Source organism: Bufo gargarizans, chromosome 2 (genome assembly GCF_014858855.1).
Source record: "Bufo gargarizans isolate SCDJY-AF-19 chromosome 2, ASM1485885v1, whole genome shotgun sequence".
NCBI classification, from domain to species: domain Eukaryota; kingdom Metazoa; phylum Chordata; class Amphibia; order Anura; family Bufonidae; genus Bufo; species Bufo gargarizans.
In genome coordinates this window covers 42,529,465-42,551,210 of record NC_058081.1, presented here as the reverse complement: position 1 = coordinate 42,551,210, position 21,746 = coordinate 42,529,465, and the positions used below count along the sequence as shown (strand labels likewise).

The 21,746-nt window shown below is 44.0% G+C and overlaps 1 protein-coding gene across 1 annotated transcript; it reads right to left on the bottom strand.

Annotated features, from left to right (window-relative positions):
• Positions 1-2,568: 2,568 nt before the first annotated feature.
• On the bottom strand, positions 2,569-20,902 carry LDLR (low density lipoprotein receptor). The gene is made up of 18 exons (XM_044278834.1): positions 20,711-20,902; positions 13,232-13,354; positions 13,018-13,140; positions 12,526-12,903; positions 11,244-11,366; positions 11,014-11,136; positions 10,804-10,923; positions 10,544-10,669; positions 9,738-9,909; positions 9,407-9,634; positions 9,071-9,189; positions 8,748-8,887; positions 8,183-8,324; positions 7,631-7,774; positions 6,234-6,485; positions 6,050-6,130; positions 5,098-5,258; positions 2,569-4,063 (listed from the first exon to the last, which is right to left on the bottom strand). Exons 1-18 carry the CDS (start codon positions 20,778-20,780, stop codon positions 4,028-4,030), a joined length of 2,661 nt encoding a protein of 886 aa, XP_044134769.1. The 5' UTR covers positions 20,781-20,902; the 3' UTR covers positions 2,569-4,027.
• Positions 20,903-21,746: the final 844 nt, after the last annotated feature.

Genomic DNA, 21,746 nt, shown 5'->3' with positions numbered 1-21,746 from the left:
CGGAGAGCATGGCAGGAGAACGGAGCGGCGCCCAGGGATAATAGTAAGTGCAGTGAGATCCCCGGGCGCCACTCTCCATGTCTGTATTCTTAGTTCACAGTGTCATAATCGGTGAAAGGTCCTCTTTAAATTAACCTGCATGGTTGCCTGGAAAGACTGTAAAGAGGATAGAGAAACTGGAAGAATAACTACCTCCATCATCATGTTGCCTGTATGTAGCCATTTTGGAAATCTCTGCTCTGTAAGATACTTCTAAACTATCATTTTGCGGCACCTTTTTACAACTCTCATCATCCACGTAGTAAAAGAGACTATTTATTGCCACCCACGAGCCTGATCATTGTCTGCATATAGTGTTGAGCGAACTTGTGTTTTAGGTTCGGCGTCTAAACTTCGGGTTATCGAAGAATCGCGTTATGGATTCCGCTACCACGGACCATAACGGAATTTAGAATCCATAACAGGATACTTCGATAACCCGAAGCCGAACTTTAGACGCCGAACTAAAAACACAAGTTCGCTCAACACTATCGGCATACTTTGCCACCCACCTGCCTTTGCACCATGCAAAGAATCTACCACCAACAGTACCTCAACTACCATCAGGCAGACGTCCCAACACCAGGGTGTGCCCAGAGGGAAGAAAGGGTACATCCTCCGATCACCACATGGCTTTAAGGAATGCCAGGGTGAGGATCGGCAATGTGAACTTTGAGCACAACCACAACCATCATAACCGCCACCGCTGCGTTCCTTTCCGGGGTCGCTGCACATTGTAATGTGGGTAAAGTAAGGGCAAGGTGGGAACGCTTATGTATGTGCAGTCGGAATGATTACATACGTCTGCTGCAGTTTCTCTCTAAATTGTGAAAAGATGGAGAATGCAAGCAGCATAATGAGGACTGTTACACCCTCTCATTTGTGACTTTTTCGGAGACAGAATACGCGCTTACACAAGAGAATATTTAAAAAGGTATTTTTTATTAGAACGTTTCTTAACAGTAACCTTTTTTCTAGCATTTAAGACTGCCGAATGTATGGCGTTGTAAAATGATAACCATTATAGAACCTCCGATTGCATATATTGGGTGTTGAGAAGAGGTATAACAAAATTCACATCAAATATGGCTTTTAAAGTCAAACCTGGCAAAAGTCATACACAGGGTGGGCGGTGCATGACACAGTCATTCTCTCATTGAATTCTGGTCATGCTCCGCCCGCTCAGACCCTGCAATAGGCATCACACAGTGTATCGGTTTTGCCAGGTGCGTTCCTTAAAGTAAGGCTACTTTCACACTAGCGTTTTTTTCAGATCCGTCATGGATCTGCAAAAATGCTTCTGTTACAATAATACAACCGCATGCATCCGTCATGAACGGATCCGGTTGTATTATGTCTTCTATAGCCATGACGGATCCGTCTTGAACACCATTGAAAGTCAATAGGGGACGGACCCGTTTTCTATTGTGCTAGAAAAAACGAATCCGTCCCCATTGACTTACATTGTGTGTCAGGACGGATCCGTTTGGCTCTGCTTCGTCAGGCGGACAGCAAAACGCTGCAAGCAGCGTTTTGGTGTCCGCCTCCAGAGCGGAATGGAGACTGAACGGAGGCAAACTGAGGCATTCTGAGCGGATCCTTTTCCATTCAGAATTCATTAGGGCAAAACTGATGCGTTTTGGGCCGCTTGTGAGAGCCCTGAACGGATCTCACAAACTGAAAGCCAAAACACCAGTGTGAAAGTAGCCTAACTCCATCCAAAACTAATGCTAGAATAATTGTCGTGTGGGCAGTACAGCATCCAATCGGATCCCTGCTTTCAGTTTAGGCTTCTCTACCTGTGTAAATTATACAAAGGAATTTTTTGCTTGTTTATTGTAACCTATCGAGATCCACACAACATACTGTATATCCTCTATTAATTTTGGATGGAGTTTCCCTTTAAATTTGACCTATAATCCATCGACAGTAGGAAGCCATTACTTTGTCCTGATTACTCCAGGGTCGCATCAATTTTACATCCAAATTTAAGAATAAAAATTCAAAATGCATAGACAATTTACAAATAAATAAATTATATATTAAACTTTTTTTACCCCATACACAATACAACAAAGTACATGTATATACAGCAAATATGTGCAAAAACAACTGTACAGAGATATTTACACCCTTCACAGAAAAATAAAGCCAAAAGCAGAGCGAATCTCTTCACAGGTTCAGGCAGGGGGGGGGGTTTTGATTTCAATACTGCATTAAAGGATTGGCTAATTTCTACACGGCAAAAGGAGAGACGAGGATCACGATAAGGCGCTATTTAGTGGTGGAGAGTAAAGCGGGGTGTAGATCTTCAATAACTGCCAATGGCAACAAAAACAACATTCTGCAGCTTAGTTTATAGTAAAGGGCCACTCGCATCAATACCAAGGGTACTGCAGGTAAAAGAGGGTTCAAAATCGCTGGCAAAATCCACGTTTGTGGCTGCAGAGCAAATTGACATGCTGAAGATTTGCTACAGCATTAGGGCTCATGCAAACAAACGTATTTTTTGTCAGTTTTTTTCTGCAGAACCATTCATTTCAATGGGGCCACAAAAAATGGAAATAACTCGGTGTGCATTCCGTGTCCGTTCCGCAAAAAGACAGAACATGTCCTATTCTTGTCCATTTTGCAGGCAGCCATTGTTACATGATGCAATACGGACGTCATCCGGTTTTTTGGGTTTTTTGCGCACCACAAAATACATACGGTCGTGTGCATGAGCCCTTATGCTGTGGATTTTCCACTCAAAAATCTGAAGGAAAATCTGCAGCTTTTTTTTGTTACACGTGGACATAGCCAGATAAATTGATGCCCGCTAGACCCAATCTCTATTTGATTCCGTTGTCAATCCCAGGATAAGCGTCTCCACAAATGTTTGGCATCTGCTTATCACCCACGGCGGCCATCCTCGCCATATTTAGATCAACAGTTCTACACCCGGCTTAGCTCTCATGCAGCCAAAAGTTGAGATTTCAAGTAGCAGTTGCAAATTAAGGCAGCGTGGTAAGAAAACAGGCTCCTCGCCTTCTCCCACTGCAGGTAGCACCACTGAAAACAGTTTTTATCATTGTAACTTTGCACGAAGAATTAAAGCTTAAGAAACAGCCAAACTTCCCAGATTCCATACGTCAAAACCTTGTTCTCCACCATCATACCCTGTCGGATACAGGCAGGCAAAAAGCCACCAATCTGTTCAAATTAAAAGTGACGACAAGCTCCTATATAAAAACTATATACAAAACACTTGAGACAAAGAGGATGAGCTTTCAGAGAAACAAAGGATCGAAAGCAATTGGTGGTAGTCGATTAGGCACTTGTGGGTGATTCGTGGCCTTTAGTGGCTTGCTACATTGTAGCTCGGGAGGGCACAGCAGCTATAAAAAAAACGGTGGCTCTCCAAACCCCGAGGTTAACCTCAAGGCAGTAAACATGTCTGATGCCCTGAGGATACATCCACAGTTCCTTTACCGGCCTCTCCTCATTACTCTCCAGTTCAATGTTTGACTCTTTTAGTGTTTTTTTTAGAACGATTTTGTGCTTTTAAAGCAAAACATAAAGTAAAAACCAGCAGGATCCTCACATTCAGTCCTTCATAGTCCCCCCAGTGCTCAGATTTCTCCAGTCTCTTCCCACCCTTCACAGACCTCATCAGTATAGTCCTTCATTTAGGAGAAGCGGATCTTGCATTGCAGATAGTCTAGAGGCGCGAGGGAGGAGACAATGGCACAACTTCAAGAACACAGGTATCTTCATAAATAAGTCCCATAAAAATATAGTAACCGCAGTCTCTGGGCCCTATGTTCAGTGGTTTAGTGAGAAAAACAAAACAAAACGTGGACAGAAAAAGTAAAAAAATAATCTCAAGAACTCCAGACTGTGCTGGATGGTATCGCTGTCTGGACGGATACATTTTTGGGTTTAGCAGTCATTGCCCCTGATATTTTTGAGCAGCAGAGTTTGGTGATAGGCACATTTGGTTAGGGTTTCAAGCAATGTCGTCTTCGGAGCTCAACATCTGCCTCTGTGAAGATAGGAACGTGGATCAGGGTTTAGTGATGAGCCATGTGAAGCAGGTAACAAGGTGAAACATATGACATATATGTTTCTAAGCTTATCTTATGACAGTATAGGTGACCACAACCAAAACAGGGCAGTTACACGATCCAAGCACCAAGCACAGACCACAGGAGTACAAATCTGACTGGAGGTGGTCTGGGGTACCATAGATGAGCTAAACCTAAAAGGGGTTGTCTAATTTCAGCATCATGTAGAGAAAGTTAATACAAGGCACTTACTAATGTATTGTTATTGTCCATATTGCTTCCTTTTCAAGCTAGACTCCTTTTCCCATCACATTATACACTGCTCGTTTCCATGGTTACGACCACCCTGCAATCCATCAGTGGTGGTCCTGCTTGCACATTATAGAAAAAAAAAAGCACCGGCCTCTCTGGTGGCAGGGACCATGGGAAAGTATATGGGCAAGTGCTTTTACCTATAGTGTGCAAGCACGACCACCACTGATGGATTGCAGGGTGGTCGTAACCATGGAATCTGGCCAGCAAAGGAAGCAATATGGATAATAACAATACATTAGTAAATGCCTTGTGTTAACTTTCTCTACATAATAAATGCCACTTGCTGAAGTGAGACAACCCCTTTAAGTCACTTTATAGCTATTCAAAAGGGTCCGACTCATCTCAAAAACCCTTTTTCATATGCCCTACTAGGAAATAGAGCTTGGGATCGTGCTGTATAAACCAGAAGAAAAAGCAACTACGAAGCAGTGGATCTTAGATGGACAGACCTGGTCTGGCAGAACATTTAAGTACTTGCGCATACATTTAAATGACCGTACGCAACACTACATTTCCACAATAATGGCTGCAGCAGAGGACAGCCTGGAAAATCAGCTGTTTGCTGCAGGTCTCAGTAGCCAGCGGTGACTAGCAGATTGCCACTTTTGCTTTACTATTAAAGGGGTTGTCTGTCATGAGACACAATCTTTTTTTCAAAATGGTAGAAATTTTGGGCCATTGCATCTTAAATACTTACTGAAGGATAGGTGTATCCATCCTGACTCCGACATATGTGAATCTCATCTTCTTCTGTTGTTTTCTGGTATACAGGATTCTCAAAGTGAATAGTATTGGTGTTTTTCAATCTCCACTTTCTCCACAAGAGAAAGCCTCCGAATGAAAGCAAGCAGAGTATAACTGGAAGAGAGAAAGAAAAAGGCAACGTTATAAGATTGTTCCTTAAAGGATAACGGTATTATTTTTTTATTTATTTGCTAGTTTATTAGAGCTAGGAATGTATACCTGAGCTAGTCTGTCAATGATTGCCAAAAGATCTGTAATTACCTTATAATAACAGCTTTCATTAATGTCCTCTGTCCCTTTCCACTGCTCCCTTAAAAGACTGTTGCTAGGGCTCATCTGTCTCCCAACTTAATGTAAACAGAAGACAGAGGGGCGGTCCTTCACACTGCATGCCTGCATAAGACTTCAGAGTGAGGAGGCGTGTCTCTCAGTAATCCAATCTGATTGGCTGGCAGGAAGCTGCTGGCTACAGCAAGTGTGCATGGGAAGTGAGGGAAGACAGTTTTGGCCTCAGAGAACTGGCAGAGGAGCCATCTTGAGAAAGTTCTCATATTGTAAATGTTTAAACAGCCGTAACTAAGGGAAAAACTCAAGGAAAACAGTGGTATGTGAAGAAACTAAATATTGCTTTATGCATAATGCTGCTGCAGCAGTAACATATGCTCAAATTGATTTTTTAAAGAAAAAAAGACAGTTACCTTTTAAAAAAAAAATTGGTCTATGGTCATCTTTAAGTGTATAGTGTGAGAATAGAATAAAAAGGGTCTGCATTTCCCTATTGGTTGTGTCTGGGATTGTGGCTTAACCCTATTGAAATGAATGGAGTTATGCAATACAAGGCACAGCCCCATGGAGAAGAGTGGCGCTGTTTGGGAAGGGGGGCGAAGGTGAAATGCTGAACTCACCAACAGGTATCACAGCGTAGAGGACATTAGAATGAGAATGAGATTCTGAAGTCTCCATCTTTACATCACCATTATTCACTCCTGTCAACAAAGCCATCACATAAATTCAGTAAAAAAGTCAATTTGGTACTTTCCAAGCTTCAATTGTGAACATGCATCCATTTTTACATATTGGAAGTTGTACCTTGATGTGATTCTGTGGAGCTCGTAATCCCTGCCGTAGAGAGATCTAGGTTTCTTTTGGCGCTTTGTGTTGTGCTTGGCTGACTAGTGGTTGTTGTAACAGTGGTTGATGGCCTTGTTGTAGGCTGATGGGGCTTAGCAGTAGAAGGCCTCCTAGATGCGCTGGTGATCAGTTTTGCTAAAGTCGTGCTCTTGGGAGTTGCTGTTGTTGTGACAGGAGCCGAGCTGACAAATGCGTCTGTAGATGTTGGTCCTGTAGAGATGAAAAATACATTTGTTAGACAATCCAGCCTTTTATTACAGTTTTCAGGTTATTAAAACATTTCAGTTAAAAGAGATACCGTATTTTTCACTTTAGAAGACACACTTCTTTCCCAAAAAAGTGTGGGGGGGGAATGACACTGATACATTGCTGGCCCCTATGCTGCACAGCGCGGCATGCGATGTATCAGTCAGAGTAAACCTCAATCACGGGGGGGTGAGTAGTGAGTAGTACTCCCTATCAAAGGGGCGGGCAGGCTGGCAGTGTAACGTCACTCACTCGGTCATGCTCCTCCCACTTCATTAATGAAGCTGGCGGAGCAGGAGCGTGACTGAGCGAGTGACGTTATGCTGCCGGCCTGCCCGCCGCTATGATAGTGAGTACTACTACAGACGATTACGCTAGTTTAACAAACCAGATCCACTGCTTGAGCATTAAATAAACAGACTTTACATGTAAAGACTGCTGTGAGTGGGGCCTGGTGTAATGGGGGTCACTATTTACACAAGGACATGAGGGGACACATTAATAACATTAATAATGTAATACTGTAACACATAGGGCCATGAGGGGACCAAGAATAAGATGCTATATGTGTGTCAATCACAGATCCCCCATAACAGTGTCATCCAACAGATCACCCATAATAGTGTCATCCACAGATCCCCCCATAACAGTGCATCGTTCACAGATCTCCCCAAATCAGTGGGTGATCCACAGATCCCCCATAACAATGCATCAGCCACAGATCCCCCCATAACAGTGTCATCCACAGATCCCCCATAATAGTGTCATCCACAGACCACCATTAGTTTAAAACCCACCAAAAGCACACCTTTTGGGTCAAATTTATTTTTCTCTTATTTTCCTCCTCAAAAACCTAGGTGCGTCTTATAAAGCGAAAAATACGGTATACTGTGTTACAGTCTGCCTAATGCTGGCTTAAGGCGGGTGCCATGACACAAGACACCAAAGAAAACAATTATTCACTGTCCCCTCAGGCCCTGGACGATGCAAAATAAAGCATATCAGTTCTGTCCTAGGCACAAAAGGGAATATCATATAATGCACTAACAAAATAGTATAAAAATGACACTACAGCAATAGCAGGCACTGTCTGAAGGTAGCGAGCTCACCTTTTACACAGCTCTTGCCGTTTGTGCCCAGGTGCTCTCCATCAGGACACGCACAAGTAAACTTGGGGGAACCTGCAGTGATTTGTGGGGCCGGCAGGCACAGGTATTGACATCCTCCATTTTCGGACTGGCACCAGTTTTCCGCTAAAATGAATAAAGACGTAAAAATAAGTGATACTAAAAAAAAAAATCATACATTAATATAGCTATATAACTTTATGTTTTAGAAATGAATATATTAAAGAGGTTTTCCGGGACACTTAGGACAGGTCATCTATATCAGACTGGTGAGGAGGCCTGACTCTTGACACTAGTGCAGGGGCCACAGTGCACCAGGAACAGCTCTATACACTGTGCCCTGGTTGCTGCTGCAATCTCTTGTGTCGCTGGATTCCAATGGCTAGAGCAATAACTGTACCAGGCATTGGAGATCGCATTGCATGATCGGGAGCCCTAGCCGTATAATAGGCTTTTATGTCATGCTGAGAAAGATGTGATGAACACAATGCCCAATCCTTACTGCTTCCTCTGCAAGGACCCCAGGCTACCTACCTTTAGGCTGTCCCCTATTGTGATACAAGACAATGTCTTCTGGTGATAACAGATCTTCTGCAACTTTCGTGATTTGTTCCCCGGTCAGCCTGTTAGCGCTGAATATAGCTTCATTGTCAATATCCGTCCAGAAGACCAGATCCTTCAAAATGAAAAATAAAGGTTAAAGAAGGTTAGAAGAGGAACAACTAATAAGATTAGAGCTGGTTCGAGCGTTGTAAGCTCACTACGTATAAGGGTCCATTCACACGTCCGTTGTTTCTTTCCTGATCTGTTCCGTTTTTTGCTGAACAGATCTGGACCAGATCTGGACCCATTCATTTTCAATGGGTCCTGAAAAAAAATCTGACATTGTGCTGTCCGTTTTTTTTCAGGACCCATTGAAAATGAATGGGTCCAGATCTGGTCCAGATCTGTTCAGCAGAAAAACGGAACAGATCAGGAAACAAACAACGGACGTGTGAATAGACCCTAAGAGAGAACACACTGAGGGAAATACTTGGCAGAACTGACTACTTGAAGAGAGCTGTAATGTCTATGGCAAAAATATATAGAAAAAACTTACCTCAAAGATTGTGAGGCCGAATGGGTGAGATAAGGAATGCTCATCAACAATGACCTTCCTTCTATTGTCTCCAGTAACGTCAATGCTGGACAAAGTGTGCAACTTGGAATCCACCCAGTAGAGTCTCTGATGGGTCAAGTCTGAAGGTAAATACACAACACGTAAGAGATAGAATTCTCAATAATGTCCTATATAGGTTACATCTGAATCAAAAGAACACTCCAAGCAAAATTCAACCTGAGGGGGCGTTATATGATAAATCTATTGAAAGAAAAACCTAGTGTCATGCCCCACCCCCTTCACTGTGTTCTTCCATTACTCACCCAGTGTGATACCATTAGGCCATTCAATATCACTGTCGACCAGAGTTTGTCTGTCTACTCCATTCAAACCACCCTTCTCAATCTTGGCAGGGGCACCCCAGTCGGTCCAGTACATAAACCTAAAAAAGTAAAGAAGGGGAGATTAAATATGGGTAAGGCAATCATAAATGAATACACCGATGATCTCCATCCTGAGGCTTTTCACTGTTGCAAAACTATAACTCCCAGCATGCTGTCAGGGCATGCTGGAAGATGTAGTTTTGCAATAGCTGGAAAGCCATCTGATCTAGGAGCTGGAGATGGTACATGTGGACAGAGAAGACAGATGTTCCTTACCCTTTTGTAGGATCCACCACAATATCTCGTGGCTTAGCCAGACCTTGGCTGAAGAGTGTTTTTCGCTTGGACCCGGCAGTATTGGCCACAGAGATGGTGCCAATGTAAGAGTCTGTCCAGTATAGGTTGGCATGAACCCAATCTACTGCAATACCGTCTGGAGATACAATTTCATTGCTGATTACAGTCTCATGGTGGGAAAAGTTATGGGCCTTGTCCATTAAAGCACTGTAGGGATATATGAATAAAAAGGTTACTTCATGAGAATTTCCGAATGTAAAGCCAATGGCAAATACGGAGACACACACAAGGGACAAGTCACTCTCATTACCTGTAAATTTTCTTCTGGGATAAATCCGACCAGTAGATTTTATTGCTTGCTATCTCCATATCTAATGCCACGACATTCTTGAGACTTGGAATGAAACTTGTGTACTCGCTCCTGTCCAGCGTCATCTTCCTCACCTCGTGACGGTTGGTGAAGAAGAGGTAAGCCACCGGTCCTGTGGAAATGAAACATAAGTTAAATGGATGTCTCATTAAGAGGGTTGTCCCATCTTGCCCTTACTAAGGCGGGATGAGACACATTTCTCACCACCAGCCAGCCGGGAACAGTGGAGAGCGCCGTTGCTTGCAGCAATGCAATGCTGTTTCTGTAGCTCCCATGGGCAGCAATGAAAATAGCCGATAAGCGCCGCTGTTTGCTGGCTGGTTTACCACAACTCCTTTCTAGGGCATATGGGCTTAAGAGGAACCTGTCACCGGGATTTTATGTATAGAGCTGAGGACATGGGTTACTAGATGGCCGCTAGCACATCCGCAATACCCAGTCCCCATAGCTCTGTGTGCTTTTATTGTGTAAAAAAAACTGATTTGATACATATGCAAAATAAACTGAGAGGAGTCCTGTCCCTGAGATGAGTCAGGGACAGGACTCAGGTTAATTTGCATATGTATCAAATTGTTTTTTTACAAAATAAAAGCACACAGAGCTATGGGGACTGGGTATTGCGGATGGGCTAGCGGCCATCTAGCAACCCATGTCCTCAGCTCTATACACAAAATCCAGGTGACAGGTTCCCTTTAATAGATGGGGTGCCTCACCAATGCTCTTGCAGGACCCAACATTGTACTCACCAGTGCTCTTGCAGGACCCTGTTTTTGGATCAATTTGGTAGCCATCATAGCATTCACACTTGTAGCTTCCTTCCAAGTTAGTGCAGATTTGGCCGCAGGTATCAGGTCGCAGACATTCGTCAATATCTGAAGGGATGAAGATTGAGACCTATATAAATTCTTTGTACCTCATAAAGCATAACCTGAGTGAAGATGACATTGCACTAGGCATGTGATAATGGGGCCATTAAAACCAAAGCAGACTTTAGACACCAATTTACCTTCACATTTCCTTCCATTAACTAGGCGATATCCCTCCGGGCATAAACACTCGTATCCAATCTTGAGGTCATTGCAAATATGGGAGCAGCCGCCATTTTTTTCCATGCATTCATTCAGGGCTGTTAAATAGGAGATAGCACATATTGTAAGTATCTACAGAAAGCTTGCAGTTAATGACAGGCAGATGTTCCTGGGGTTTTTATACTTACAACACTCCTTTAGTGGTTCATCTGACCAGTCTCTACAGTCTTTGGCAACGTTACACACTTGGTCCATACTGATGCATTCTCCACTTGAACACTTGAACTTGTCGGGGCCCTCACACCTCGTGGCTGATTTGAGAAAATGAAAGATATTTAACGTTTCTGAGGAACCTTTGGAGGCTGCCCTTTGTCATGGTTGTAGACCCTACGATATGTCGTCAGGTTATGATGCTCACCGTTTACACAGCCCATTTCATCGCTTAGATCTTCACAGTCGTATTGTCGGTCACACTGCCGGCTGCCATGGATGCATTTCCCGTTGTTACACTGGAACTGATCTGGGCTGCAGGTTGGTTTTTCTGCAATTTAAGTACAAATTAAAATTAAGTTGCGGGGACTCACAGGTGAACCATTTACGGTCTATATGGCTGGTTTAACCCCTTATGGACTGTCCATTGTCTTATAACAGTGTGCAGTGCAGGTCCCAAGTCAAAAGACATTGCTGCTCTAAAGCTCCAGTCCAGCAGGAGCAGGTCAGGTGCAAACAGAGAGCCGCTTCAGTCTTCCATTTTGGGGCATACTTAGGCCTAGATTTAAGCACAATTTGGCGCATCCAGGGTTGTTATACTTTCTTCCAACATGCTCAACAAGGGGTCAGGTCTCAGCTGAAAAAAGGTCTAAGCTTCGCTAGACGGGGCCTAAGATGGGCCATTTTGTGCCACAATTCTGGTGTAAAAAGTACGATAAACCAACCAATAGTTGGTACAGAGTCAAAGAAAAGAGTCTGATCCCTGCACCAGATTCATCATCCGGCCTGAGCCCTGTGATAAGTCTGGTGCAGGTCTAGACGGCCTGTATAAGCTTACGTCATCTACAGGATTGGTAAATCAGGACCATAGTGCCTTATTCACCAAAAATATACATATATGTACGATAGTTTATTTTTTAAAATAAGTTATAGTATATATTTTATTAAATAGTTTATTTGCAAATTTAAACAGGGAAACCTCTAAACCACTGCATTATTCTGCTCTTTAACAGCTTGATGTTAAAGCTACTAACGAGAAAAACAGCAAAGAAACTAGATCTATAAAACACCTGTTAAATCCCTAAGAGGTGCCTGGTCAATTAGGGCCGAAACACTGGTCATCAATAGGGATGAGCGAATTGACTTCGGATGAAACATCCGAAGTCGATTTGCATAAAACTTTGTTCTAATACTGTACAGAGCAGGAGCTTCGTACAGTATTAGAATGTATTGGCTCAGATGAGCCAAAGTTATTGACTTTGCATAATAATTTCATAAATTTATTTGTACTGTAAAAAAACATTTACTGAACTCGGGTTCGGTTCCAAGGTACCATTTGGAAATAGTTTTTCACAGTACAAATTAATTTATGAAGCTCCTGCTCCACATAGCTGGGAAACAGACATCCTTTCAGCTCAATGTACACTACAGTCATCACCTCTGTGTGAAAAGCAGGTATAGCTCATTATATGTCCTGCCTAGGTACGTACCACAGTCCTTTTCATCAGATTTGTCCTTGCAGTCAAACTGTCCGTCACACTTCCAACTCATATGCACACACTCGCCGCTCCCACAGTGGAACTCCAAAGAGGAGCAGGGTTTGTCCGTCTTGATCGGCTCCTTTCCTTCACAGCTCTCCTCGTCGGAGCCGTCTTCACAGTCAGGATCCCCATCACATGTCCATAGTTTGGGGATGCAGAGGGTTGAGTTTTTGCATTGAAAAAAGGCTGGATTACAAGTGGGAGGAGGGCAAGTGTCTTCATCGCTGCCGTCGTCGCAGTCGTTGTCACCGTCACATTGGTATTCGAGAGAGATGCACATTCCACTGCGGCACTGGAACTGATCATCAGAGGCACAGGGCTTGCGAGCTGTACAGGTAGAACGAGGCCCAATTAGACATAAACTAGATATGGCGAAGCTCATAATAGTTTCCATTGAAGACAAGGTCTACGTCAGCTGAACAGGGCAGCCGGATCACCTACCACAGTCCTTCTCATCGGAGCCATTTTCACAGTCTTCTTGGTCATCACACTGCCATGACTTGGGGATACATCGGTTTGACCTATCACCACAGCTAAACTGGTCAGGGCTGCATGTTTTATGCCCTGATGGGGGAAAAAAACACAAGAACATATTAAGTACCAAGTTATATTTCATGGTTCTACACTGTATATTTTACGTAGCGCTGGTACTTACGGCAGGTCTCGGGAAACTCGTCAGACCCATCCCTGCACTCTTCACTGCCATCGCAGACCCACTTGTATGGGATACATTTCCCATCGTCACATTGGAACTGGTTTCTGTCACACTTAGTGGTCGCTAGGTGAGAGAAACAAAATTTAATATAATGAATTTATGATACCAATAGCCTAAATGCCAAAATATATAAAACCAGCCTAAAATAATTTTTTTTTTTATCACCATTTTCATGTTACTTTGGAAACTTATAGCAATGGTATTTGAGCACTGTACGATTGTATTATTTGGGTGTTGAGGCTTATCAACCTCAGTATGCCAAAAATCTGGCATGAAAAAGTCTCAAGGTATGGCATATGCAACATGTGGTTTTGCACCTTGCTCACCACTTTTCTAAAAAATGGGTGTAGGAGGGAGTGGGCAGGGCAGGGCATAGCGTGCCTGGCACAGTTACTATAATATTTGCCAGGAGTAGACGCTGGCATAGATGTTACACCCTTGCTGGTATAGATTTCAGTCCTGGCAAAGGGACCTGCCCAGATGCGCCACTGCACCTCTTAATAATTGTGATGCATCTGATGCCAACAGAGGACTGAACAAAGGGGTTGCTCAGCCCTGGGGGGGCCGTAGCTGGCTCATGTGATGCATGGGAGACACGTCACCGCTGCAGCCAGTCATTGGAGTTCACGTGACCCGTGTCAAACCAGGGGAAGGGAACCCAGCAGCAAGGATCAGGTGAGTATGATTCCCTAGGCAGGTCCGGCCATGCTGGGGGGGGGGCTGCCTGAAAGGCCCGCAGGGGTGAACAACTCCTTTAAGAATGGCATAAAAAATGGCAAATGGTCCCCTATATGTTACATCAAAGGTACTGCACAGGGCACCAAGCAACATAAAGCTAGTCGTATAATTGGCTATAATCAGCCCTCCAGCTGTTGTAAAACTACAACTCCCACCATGCCCTGCTGTAGGCTGATAGCTGTAAGCTGTTCTGGCATGCTGAGAGTTGTAGTTTTGCAACAGCTGAAGGGCCGCAGGTTGAGCATGCCTGGTCTAGAGTGTCCTGTCTATCGAATGCTGGATTAGAGGGATTTACTGTAAACAGATCCAGTCGTGGATCAAGCACTGACTAAAACCGAAGGGGCTGTGAAAAGAAAAAGCCTGAAGGTCTAGCACATGACAGCTAGCAAGTCAGTGTGATAAATATATACATATAGAAGCTGTTACTCCAATGCCCGGGGCCTCTACGATTTGACATAAGGGAATGCACCTGACACAGACTGACTGCAGGATCATATGGGAAGAACCTGGAAACCACCTCAGGAGAGGGAACTTAGGTATCCAGAAGAGGCAGGTGTAATGTTGGCGACAGATCCGTCATTAGCCCCTTCCCTCCCTGGAGGAGAATTTGACAGCCTTAAATGTCTGCAATGATGGAGATATCATTAAATTGCACAATCGCTCATAATGCAATTCCAGAATACCATATTTCAAGGGACCTCAAAGCAAAGCTCCACTTTGAGGAGAGTATGTTACTATATTGGCCTGCAGTTTCCATCTGGTGAAGACTTCCCGGCAGGGAGAGGAGCGCGGATTCATTTCACATAGGAGTGGCTAAAGCTTTCGCATACCACCAGCATAAAGTCAGCCCCGTCTATTCCAGTCTCTCAGAGGAACGAAGGCATTTTCACGTGGGAGGGAGAAATATACGATCCTGAACGTGCGCCAAAATCTCCTCGACTTTGTCGCGGCACCCTCTTTTCATTACACCCTAAAACAAGTTAGAACATCCTAAAGCTGCCCTGTTTTTGTATATATCAGGTTTTGCAAGATCGGGAGTGGTCTCGCGCCTGGGTGTATTCAGTATACACATAATGAATCGTGGAAATACAATGAGCGGAGGAGGGCTTAAGAAAAAAAAATTCTGCCCCCCCCCCCCCTTGTTGTTGGTTCACTCGCCAGCACACCTCCATGTTGGGTTGGTATGGTCCAGTAAAATCTTCTTTACTGCCCATGTTGCATGGCAGATATGGGGGCTGCTACAGAGGTTCCCAATACAGCATATTGCAGGGCAGGGCTTCTCAAACCACAGATATCTGAAGAATGCAATCGCCTTATGTTCATGAGGATGTGGCCGTGAAAATGAAAAGCTCAAGACCCATCACAAGAGTCTCGACAAGATTTATTCTTCACATCGCGGCTTTGTTCCTTCAGATAAAACGTATTGCAAGACGATTTCCTTTAAAGCCTGACAACCTATGGGATTTTATTCTGGGCCATGCCACTAAAGAGCACGAGGTGATGGCCCCGTGTCACATTTCACCTCCTACAATTATAACCAAGTGGGACACGAATAGAATTCAAGCTTAAACATTAACAGAGGACGGCGAACGCCCACACGTGAACTTTATCCAGCACTTATAAAGCTTATCTGGGGAAGATATTAGAAATGAAGAGCCCAGCGCAAATGTATTCTGTATCGCTAAAAAAATCCGACATTCTGGGGTCATAGTATTATGTCCAAAATCGCCATGTAGCCGTACCCTAAAAAGATATTATACTGGACGTTTGATGCAGCCTGTATATAGTTTATATGATACATATCTATTACAACATTTATTGTGAAGGTCAGGGTTTTACAATATTACTTCATCTAGGTGTCAGGCCACAAAAGGTTAATTCCGGCACCAAGTCTGAGTCTAAATGATGGGGTGATCAGATTTGAGAAACTTACTAAATAGGTGGAATTTTCTTGACTTCCTGTCATCCCAGTGAAGAACTACAGTCCGCCCCTACCTAGTCTGAAGTAGCTGATAACAGATAGCACTAGGTGGGAATCAGAGAAGACAGTCATTCCAGTGAAGAACTACAGTCCGCCTCTACCTAGTCTGAAGCGGCTGATAACAGATAGCACTAGGTGGGAATCAGAGAAGACAGTCATCCCAATGAAGAACTACAGTCCGCCTCTACCTAGTCTGAAGTGGCTGATAACAGATAGCACTAGGTGGGAATCAGAGAAGACAGTCATCCCAATGAAGAACTACAGTCCGCCTCTACCTAGTCTGAAGTGGCTGATAACAGATAGCACTAGGTGGGAATCAGAGAAGACAGTCATCCCAATGAAGAACTACAGTCCGGCCCTGCCTAGTCTGAAGTGGCTGATAACAGATAGCACTAGGTGAGAAGCAGAGAAGACAGTCATCCCAATGAAGAACTACAGTCCGGCCCTACCTAGTCTGAAGTAGCTGATAACAGATAGCACTAGGGAAGCAGAGAAGACAGACTACACATTTACTGTCCCTTTAAGACTGTTCACTTGATCAGATTCCCTTTCGAGTGTCTACAATGACTATGTCCTCTTCACCTCTGCTGTATATGATAAGGTTATATATCACATAGGCACGTGCATTGTCATTGCGATAAATTGCTTTTCTTCGTACCGCTTTATCTAACGCAGTCTAATATAATGTGATGTGACTCACACGCGTGTCCTTTAAGGTTACTCAATAACGTGAGAAGAATACAAAAAATCTGCAGTCATTACCTCTAGTAAACGTTTTTCTACTTCCTAATGCAAATTAATCTTAATTCCAAACGTTCTAATATGTAACACGTATGCCAGCGTGAAGGGGGTGTCCCTTTCAATAACCGCTAACAGAGTGTATGGTGTTAAAGGGGTGATGGTAGATTATAAACACGTGGCTGTTTTGAGATAAAAAAAGCGCTATACTTGGGGTATGACTACACGGCGAGTTTGGGCACGAGACGTATGGCGAGCCCAAGTTGCAGTGTAGCCATAGAAATTAATGTGGTCATAACACAACTCTCACTTTTGCCACGACCACAGACCACAAAGAATAATAATAAAAAAAGTCAAACATTGCTGGATTTCTGCCGATTCTGGGGTCGCCCAAACGTGTGAGTTGCGCTGGATCCGGCAATCTGTATGCAAACGGCAACCATTTGTAGACGGAGCCATCTCACAAATGCATTGCAATACCGGATCCGGTAGAAAAACAGATACGGTATAAATATTTTTTTTTTTTACATTTTTAAAGGTCTGCACATGCGCAGATCGGAAGACCGGACCAGTCAGTGCGGCAATTTTAATGCCAGGTCTGGCACTAATACATTCCAATGGAAAAAAAATTCTGCCAAGTGTTCAGGATTGTTGCTGCATTTTTTTCTCCGTCCAAATACCGTAAAAGGACTGAACTAAAGACGTCCTGAACAGATTGCTCTCCATTCAGAATGCATTAGGATAAAACTGATCAGTTTTTCAGCGGTATTGAGCCCCTAGAACAGAACTCAATACCGGAAAACTTTGACGCAAGTGGGAAAGTACCCTTAAAGCATCACATAAAAAGAATTTCCGGTGTGCCGCGGATTTCTCCTTTGAAATAGACTGACATACGTCTTCTACGAGCACCCACCACTAAGGGTGTGCAGATCTCATCCTTTCCCATACTTGGGTGTGTGACACATGTCGTGCCCAAAGTCACTGCATCACTGTACCCTAATTCATGGGCTGTTTGTGGTATTGCAGCTTAGCCCATTTTGTATCATTCAGAGCAGAAAGATGGTGCAAATAGCTGCAAAGAAACAACCACACCCTATACATGGCCGCCCATGGTTCCTTCCCTCATGACAACAGTCACAGGGGAACCTTGTATAAACATCCGTCTTAGTCAGTCATTCTAAAACCTCCGTGACAAGAAATTCCTAAAAATAGGTTGTGGGCAACAATCTTGGGACCACCTTACCATTTTTATTTAGTTTCCTCTTAATTTTAACATCCCTGGTAGTGAAAGTGTAAAGCGCAGGTTCTGGGCAGTGAAGAGGTCAATGGTAAATTCTGGTTCCTTCTCAGGGACCTTTTTCAAGCTGCCTCCTAGTAGTGGTGGAACTACCACTCCCTACCTATAATATTCCTGGTATATGATAACTAGAATTGTAAGAAGAACTTTCCAGTACTGTATAATAGCATATGACGTCTTATCGGGTAAACGCATTGCCAGTGATCACGGGCTGGGATGACGTGGAAGTAATGTGCGCCTTTTGGCTGTTTAGGTCTGAAGTTTTGAACATAGACGGAGTATATACCGTACAGTTATAGCCTTGGTCAGGGTTAAACAGAAGCTTTGGCACCTTAGGGTGTGGCTCCTTGAGACATTAGTGTAGAGAAGGCTGGAGCAACATGGACGGCTGAGATAAGACCAAATAGTAGAAAAAGATCAAAAAGAAGCTCAGTTGATTACGAAAAGGGATCGATAGAAGCCAAAATACTGCCATTCAAGCATGGATTTAAAGGGACTGTCCATTTAAAAGTCATATGGAGATCTAAGAGTTACCCTTTTATTACCGAGAGCATAGACATGATGCAAAGATCCTTACAAAATTAAAGGATTTTTCCGCAGATTACAGACCCTTTTATGTGCCAGACGACTGGTCTTCAGTCTAAACAAACCCAACAGAAAGAGTCTGGAGTCCTTGAATAGAATTCCGATCGTTGGCCATTTCTTGCACCGTACACAGCGCCATAATAGTGAGATATATTTTAACGCTGCCTATATTATAAGGGTACTTTCACACTAGCGGTTTTATTTTCCGGCATAGAGTTACGTCCTAGGGACTCAATATCGGAAAAGAACGGATCAGTTTTATCCCCATGCATTCTGAATAGAGAGCAATCCGCTCAGGATGCCTTAAATTCAGTCCCTTTTTTTTTTGGCATGCTGCATTTTTATCTCCAGCCCAAAATCCTCAACACTTGCCGAAATTCCTTTAATTTCCATTGACATGTATTAATGCCGGATCTGGCATCAAAATTGCCGCATTGACGGATCCGTTCTGCGCAATCTTTAAATCTGTGAAAAAAATAAATACCTGATCCGTTTTTCCGGAGGACACCGGAGAGACGGATCTGGTATTTCAATGAATTTGTCACACGGGTCCTCATCCAGATCCGTCTGACAAATGCCATCCGTTTGCATCCAGATTGCCGTATCCAGCAACGGAACCCTCTGACGCAAGTGAGAAAGTAGCCATCAAACTGCAAGTGAGAAAGTAGCCATCAAACTGCAAGTGAGAAAGTAGCCATCAAACTTTATTACGGGACCAGCAGGTGGAGGCTTCAATTTCACCTCAGCTCTCCACCTCCCAAGAAGCAAACTATGGAAACATACACATAACAAGACCAAGGGGCCATGACTTTGTGACAAGCTCTTATCTCGAGCAGCGAGAGTGGAGGAGGAGGGGGGGAACCACCACACCCTCGCCACATCCTTACACACGAAGGACTCACGAAGTGACGCACACTCACTCACTCCCGTCACGCAAAATGGGCGGGAAAAAAAATTAATAAAAAATCGTCCTAGAAGGAGAGGACGCCACATTTAACCGCCCATCTTAAACCCCGCCCTCTTTGCGTTTCTATTGGCTCCGAGGGCGGAGGCTCGCGATCGGCAGATTTCACGTCGCCCAATCAGAAGACGCGATAGCGGCGGCCCATTCATGACGTAGGCGTGGCCTCGGAGAGGCGCAGCATTCGTGAGTGTGTGTGAGGTAAAAGCCGGTTGTGTCACCGTTGCTAATTATCGGCTGCCTGCTAATTATCGGTAATAGCGCCACCATTTGACCTGTATCGAAAGGAGAGTCAGCTAGCAACAGCCATAATGACACCCACGTCATTTATTGCGTTGCCACGGGAAACCGTTACCTCAGGCGACCCCCCCCCCTTAACGTATAGCGGTTATCTGAGGTAAAAATACTCCCCCCACCACTTGGATGCCCCAGTAATGGCCTCCTGTGAAGAGACCAATGAGGGAAAGGCAAAAAGCAGCTCATTCTATAGCTAGGAGTGCTGGCCTGACTTGCTGAGACTTGTAGTCCCACTCTCCTGTGTATTATAACTTAAGTAATGGCAGTCTGACTTGCTGAGACTTGTAGTCCCTCTCAGTTTATAATGCAGTCTGACTTTCTGAGACTTGTAGTCCCTCTCTGTTCATAATGGCAGTCTGACTTGCTGAGACTTGTAGTCCCTCTCTGTTCATAATGGCAGTCTGACTTGCTGAGACTTGTAGTCCCTCTCTGTTCATAATGGCAGTCTGACTTGCTGAGACTTGTAGTCCCTCTCTGTTCATAATGGCAGTCTGACTTGCTGAGACTTGTAGTCCCTCTCTGTTCATAATGGCAGTCTGACTTGCTGAGACTTGTAGTCCCTCTCTGTTCATAATGGCAGTCTGACTTGCTGAGACTTGTAGTCCTACTGTTTATAATGGCAGTCTGACTTGCTGAGACTTGTAGTCCTACTGTTTATAATGGCAGTCTGACTTGCTGAAACTTGTAGTCCCTCTACCTATCTAGTAATTGCTCTAGTAACCACATACACCACATCATAAGCATGTACAGTAACACATTAGGAAGCATGCACTGATAGGTAAGTTACAGTATATATATAGAGAGAGAGCATTCGGTACCTACCTGGGATTGCAGATGTCAGATGGATCAGCAGCAGCAGTAAGGAGATCTCCGAGATCCTGGAAGGTCCCATTCTGTGGAGTAAGATGTGGCAGCCCTTCTTACAGGTCCGGGGGCGGATGCACGCACTTCTGGTGCAAATTGTAAAATGTGTGAGGCAGCTCCGAGTGAATTTCAATTAATTACCCTTTTTTTTTTCTTTCCTCCCATATACACTAGCAGGGGCAGGGACTAAGAGTGGTGTGATTTTCAAAAGATGGTTAGTACATGCCCACGAGGTGGGGCTTCCAACACACGATGTGACATAGACAGGCCTGGCTCTGGCACACCCCGGGGGCTGACTCATCTCCTATAGGTACCACGGGCACACCCACTTGCATGCTTCAAATGCCTTCATACACATTGAGCTTGTGACAGGGAACCCAAATAAAGCCTGTATATCTTATCTGACCGTGCCCCCGTGTGTCTGTCCCTGCAGAGCTCCCGTGATCCCTGTCATAAGGTCTAATTCACACCGACCTAAGCAGAAGCTGCTGATTTCCATCCATATGGAGTACTGTAAGCACGTCTAATACAGACGTGCTTTCAGAACTCCATACAGATGGAAATCAGCAGCTTCTGCTTAGGTCGGTTAATACACACCCAGTTTTCCTGCACAGATTCCAATAAATCATAAATTTAAAAAAATCCTCTTTTGTACCGACCCACTAACAATATGGATGCAGATCGGATGGTTTTTCATATCTGTATTAGGCCTCATGCACACGACCGTTGTTTCATTCCATGTCCGTTTTTCGTGATTTTCTGCTGACCCATTGACTTTCAATGGGTCCGTTGAAAATTCGGCTAATGCACCGTTTGTCATCCGCATCCGTGGTTCCAGTCCGTCCAAAAAATATAACCTGTCCTATATTTTTTTTTACGGAAAACGGTTCGCGGACTCATTCAAGTCAATGGGACCGTGAAAAAACGTGGAGGCACACAAGATTGTCATCTGCGTCCGCATCCTTTTTTTTTTTATTCTATCATTTGCATGGCA

Excerpts from the sequence above, each read along its gene's own strand:
- LDLR (XM_044278834.1), bottom strand. The coding sequence starts at position 20,780 with ATGGGACCTTCCAGGATCTCGGAGATCTCCTTACTGCTGCTGCTGATC. Across the intron at positions 10,670-10,803 it reads TAATGGAAGGAAATGTGAAG|ATATTGACGAATGTCTGCGA; the intron begins GTAAATTGGTGT and ends TCATCCCTTCAG. Across the intron at positions 6,486-7,630 it reads CGGCAAGAGCTGTGTAAAAG|GACCAACATCTACAGACGCA; the intron begins GTGAGCTCGCTA and ends TCATCTCTACAG.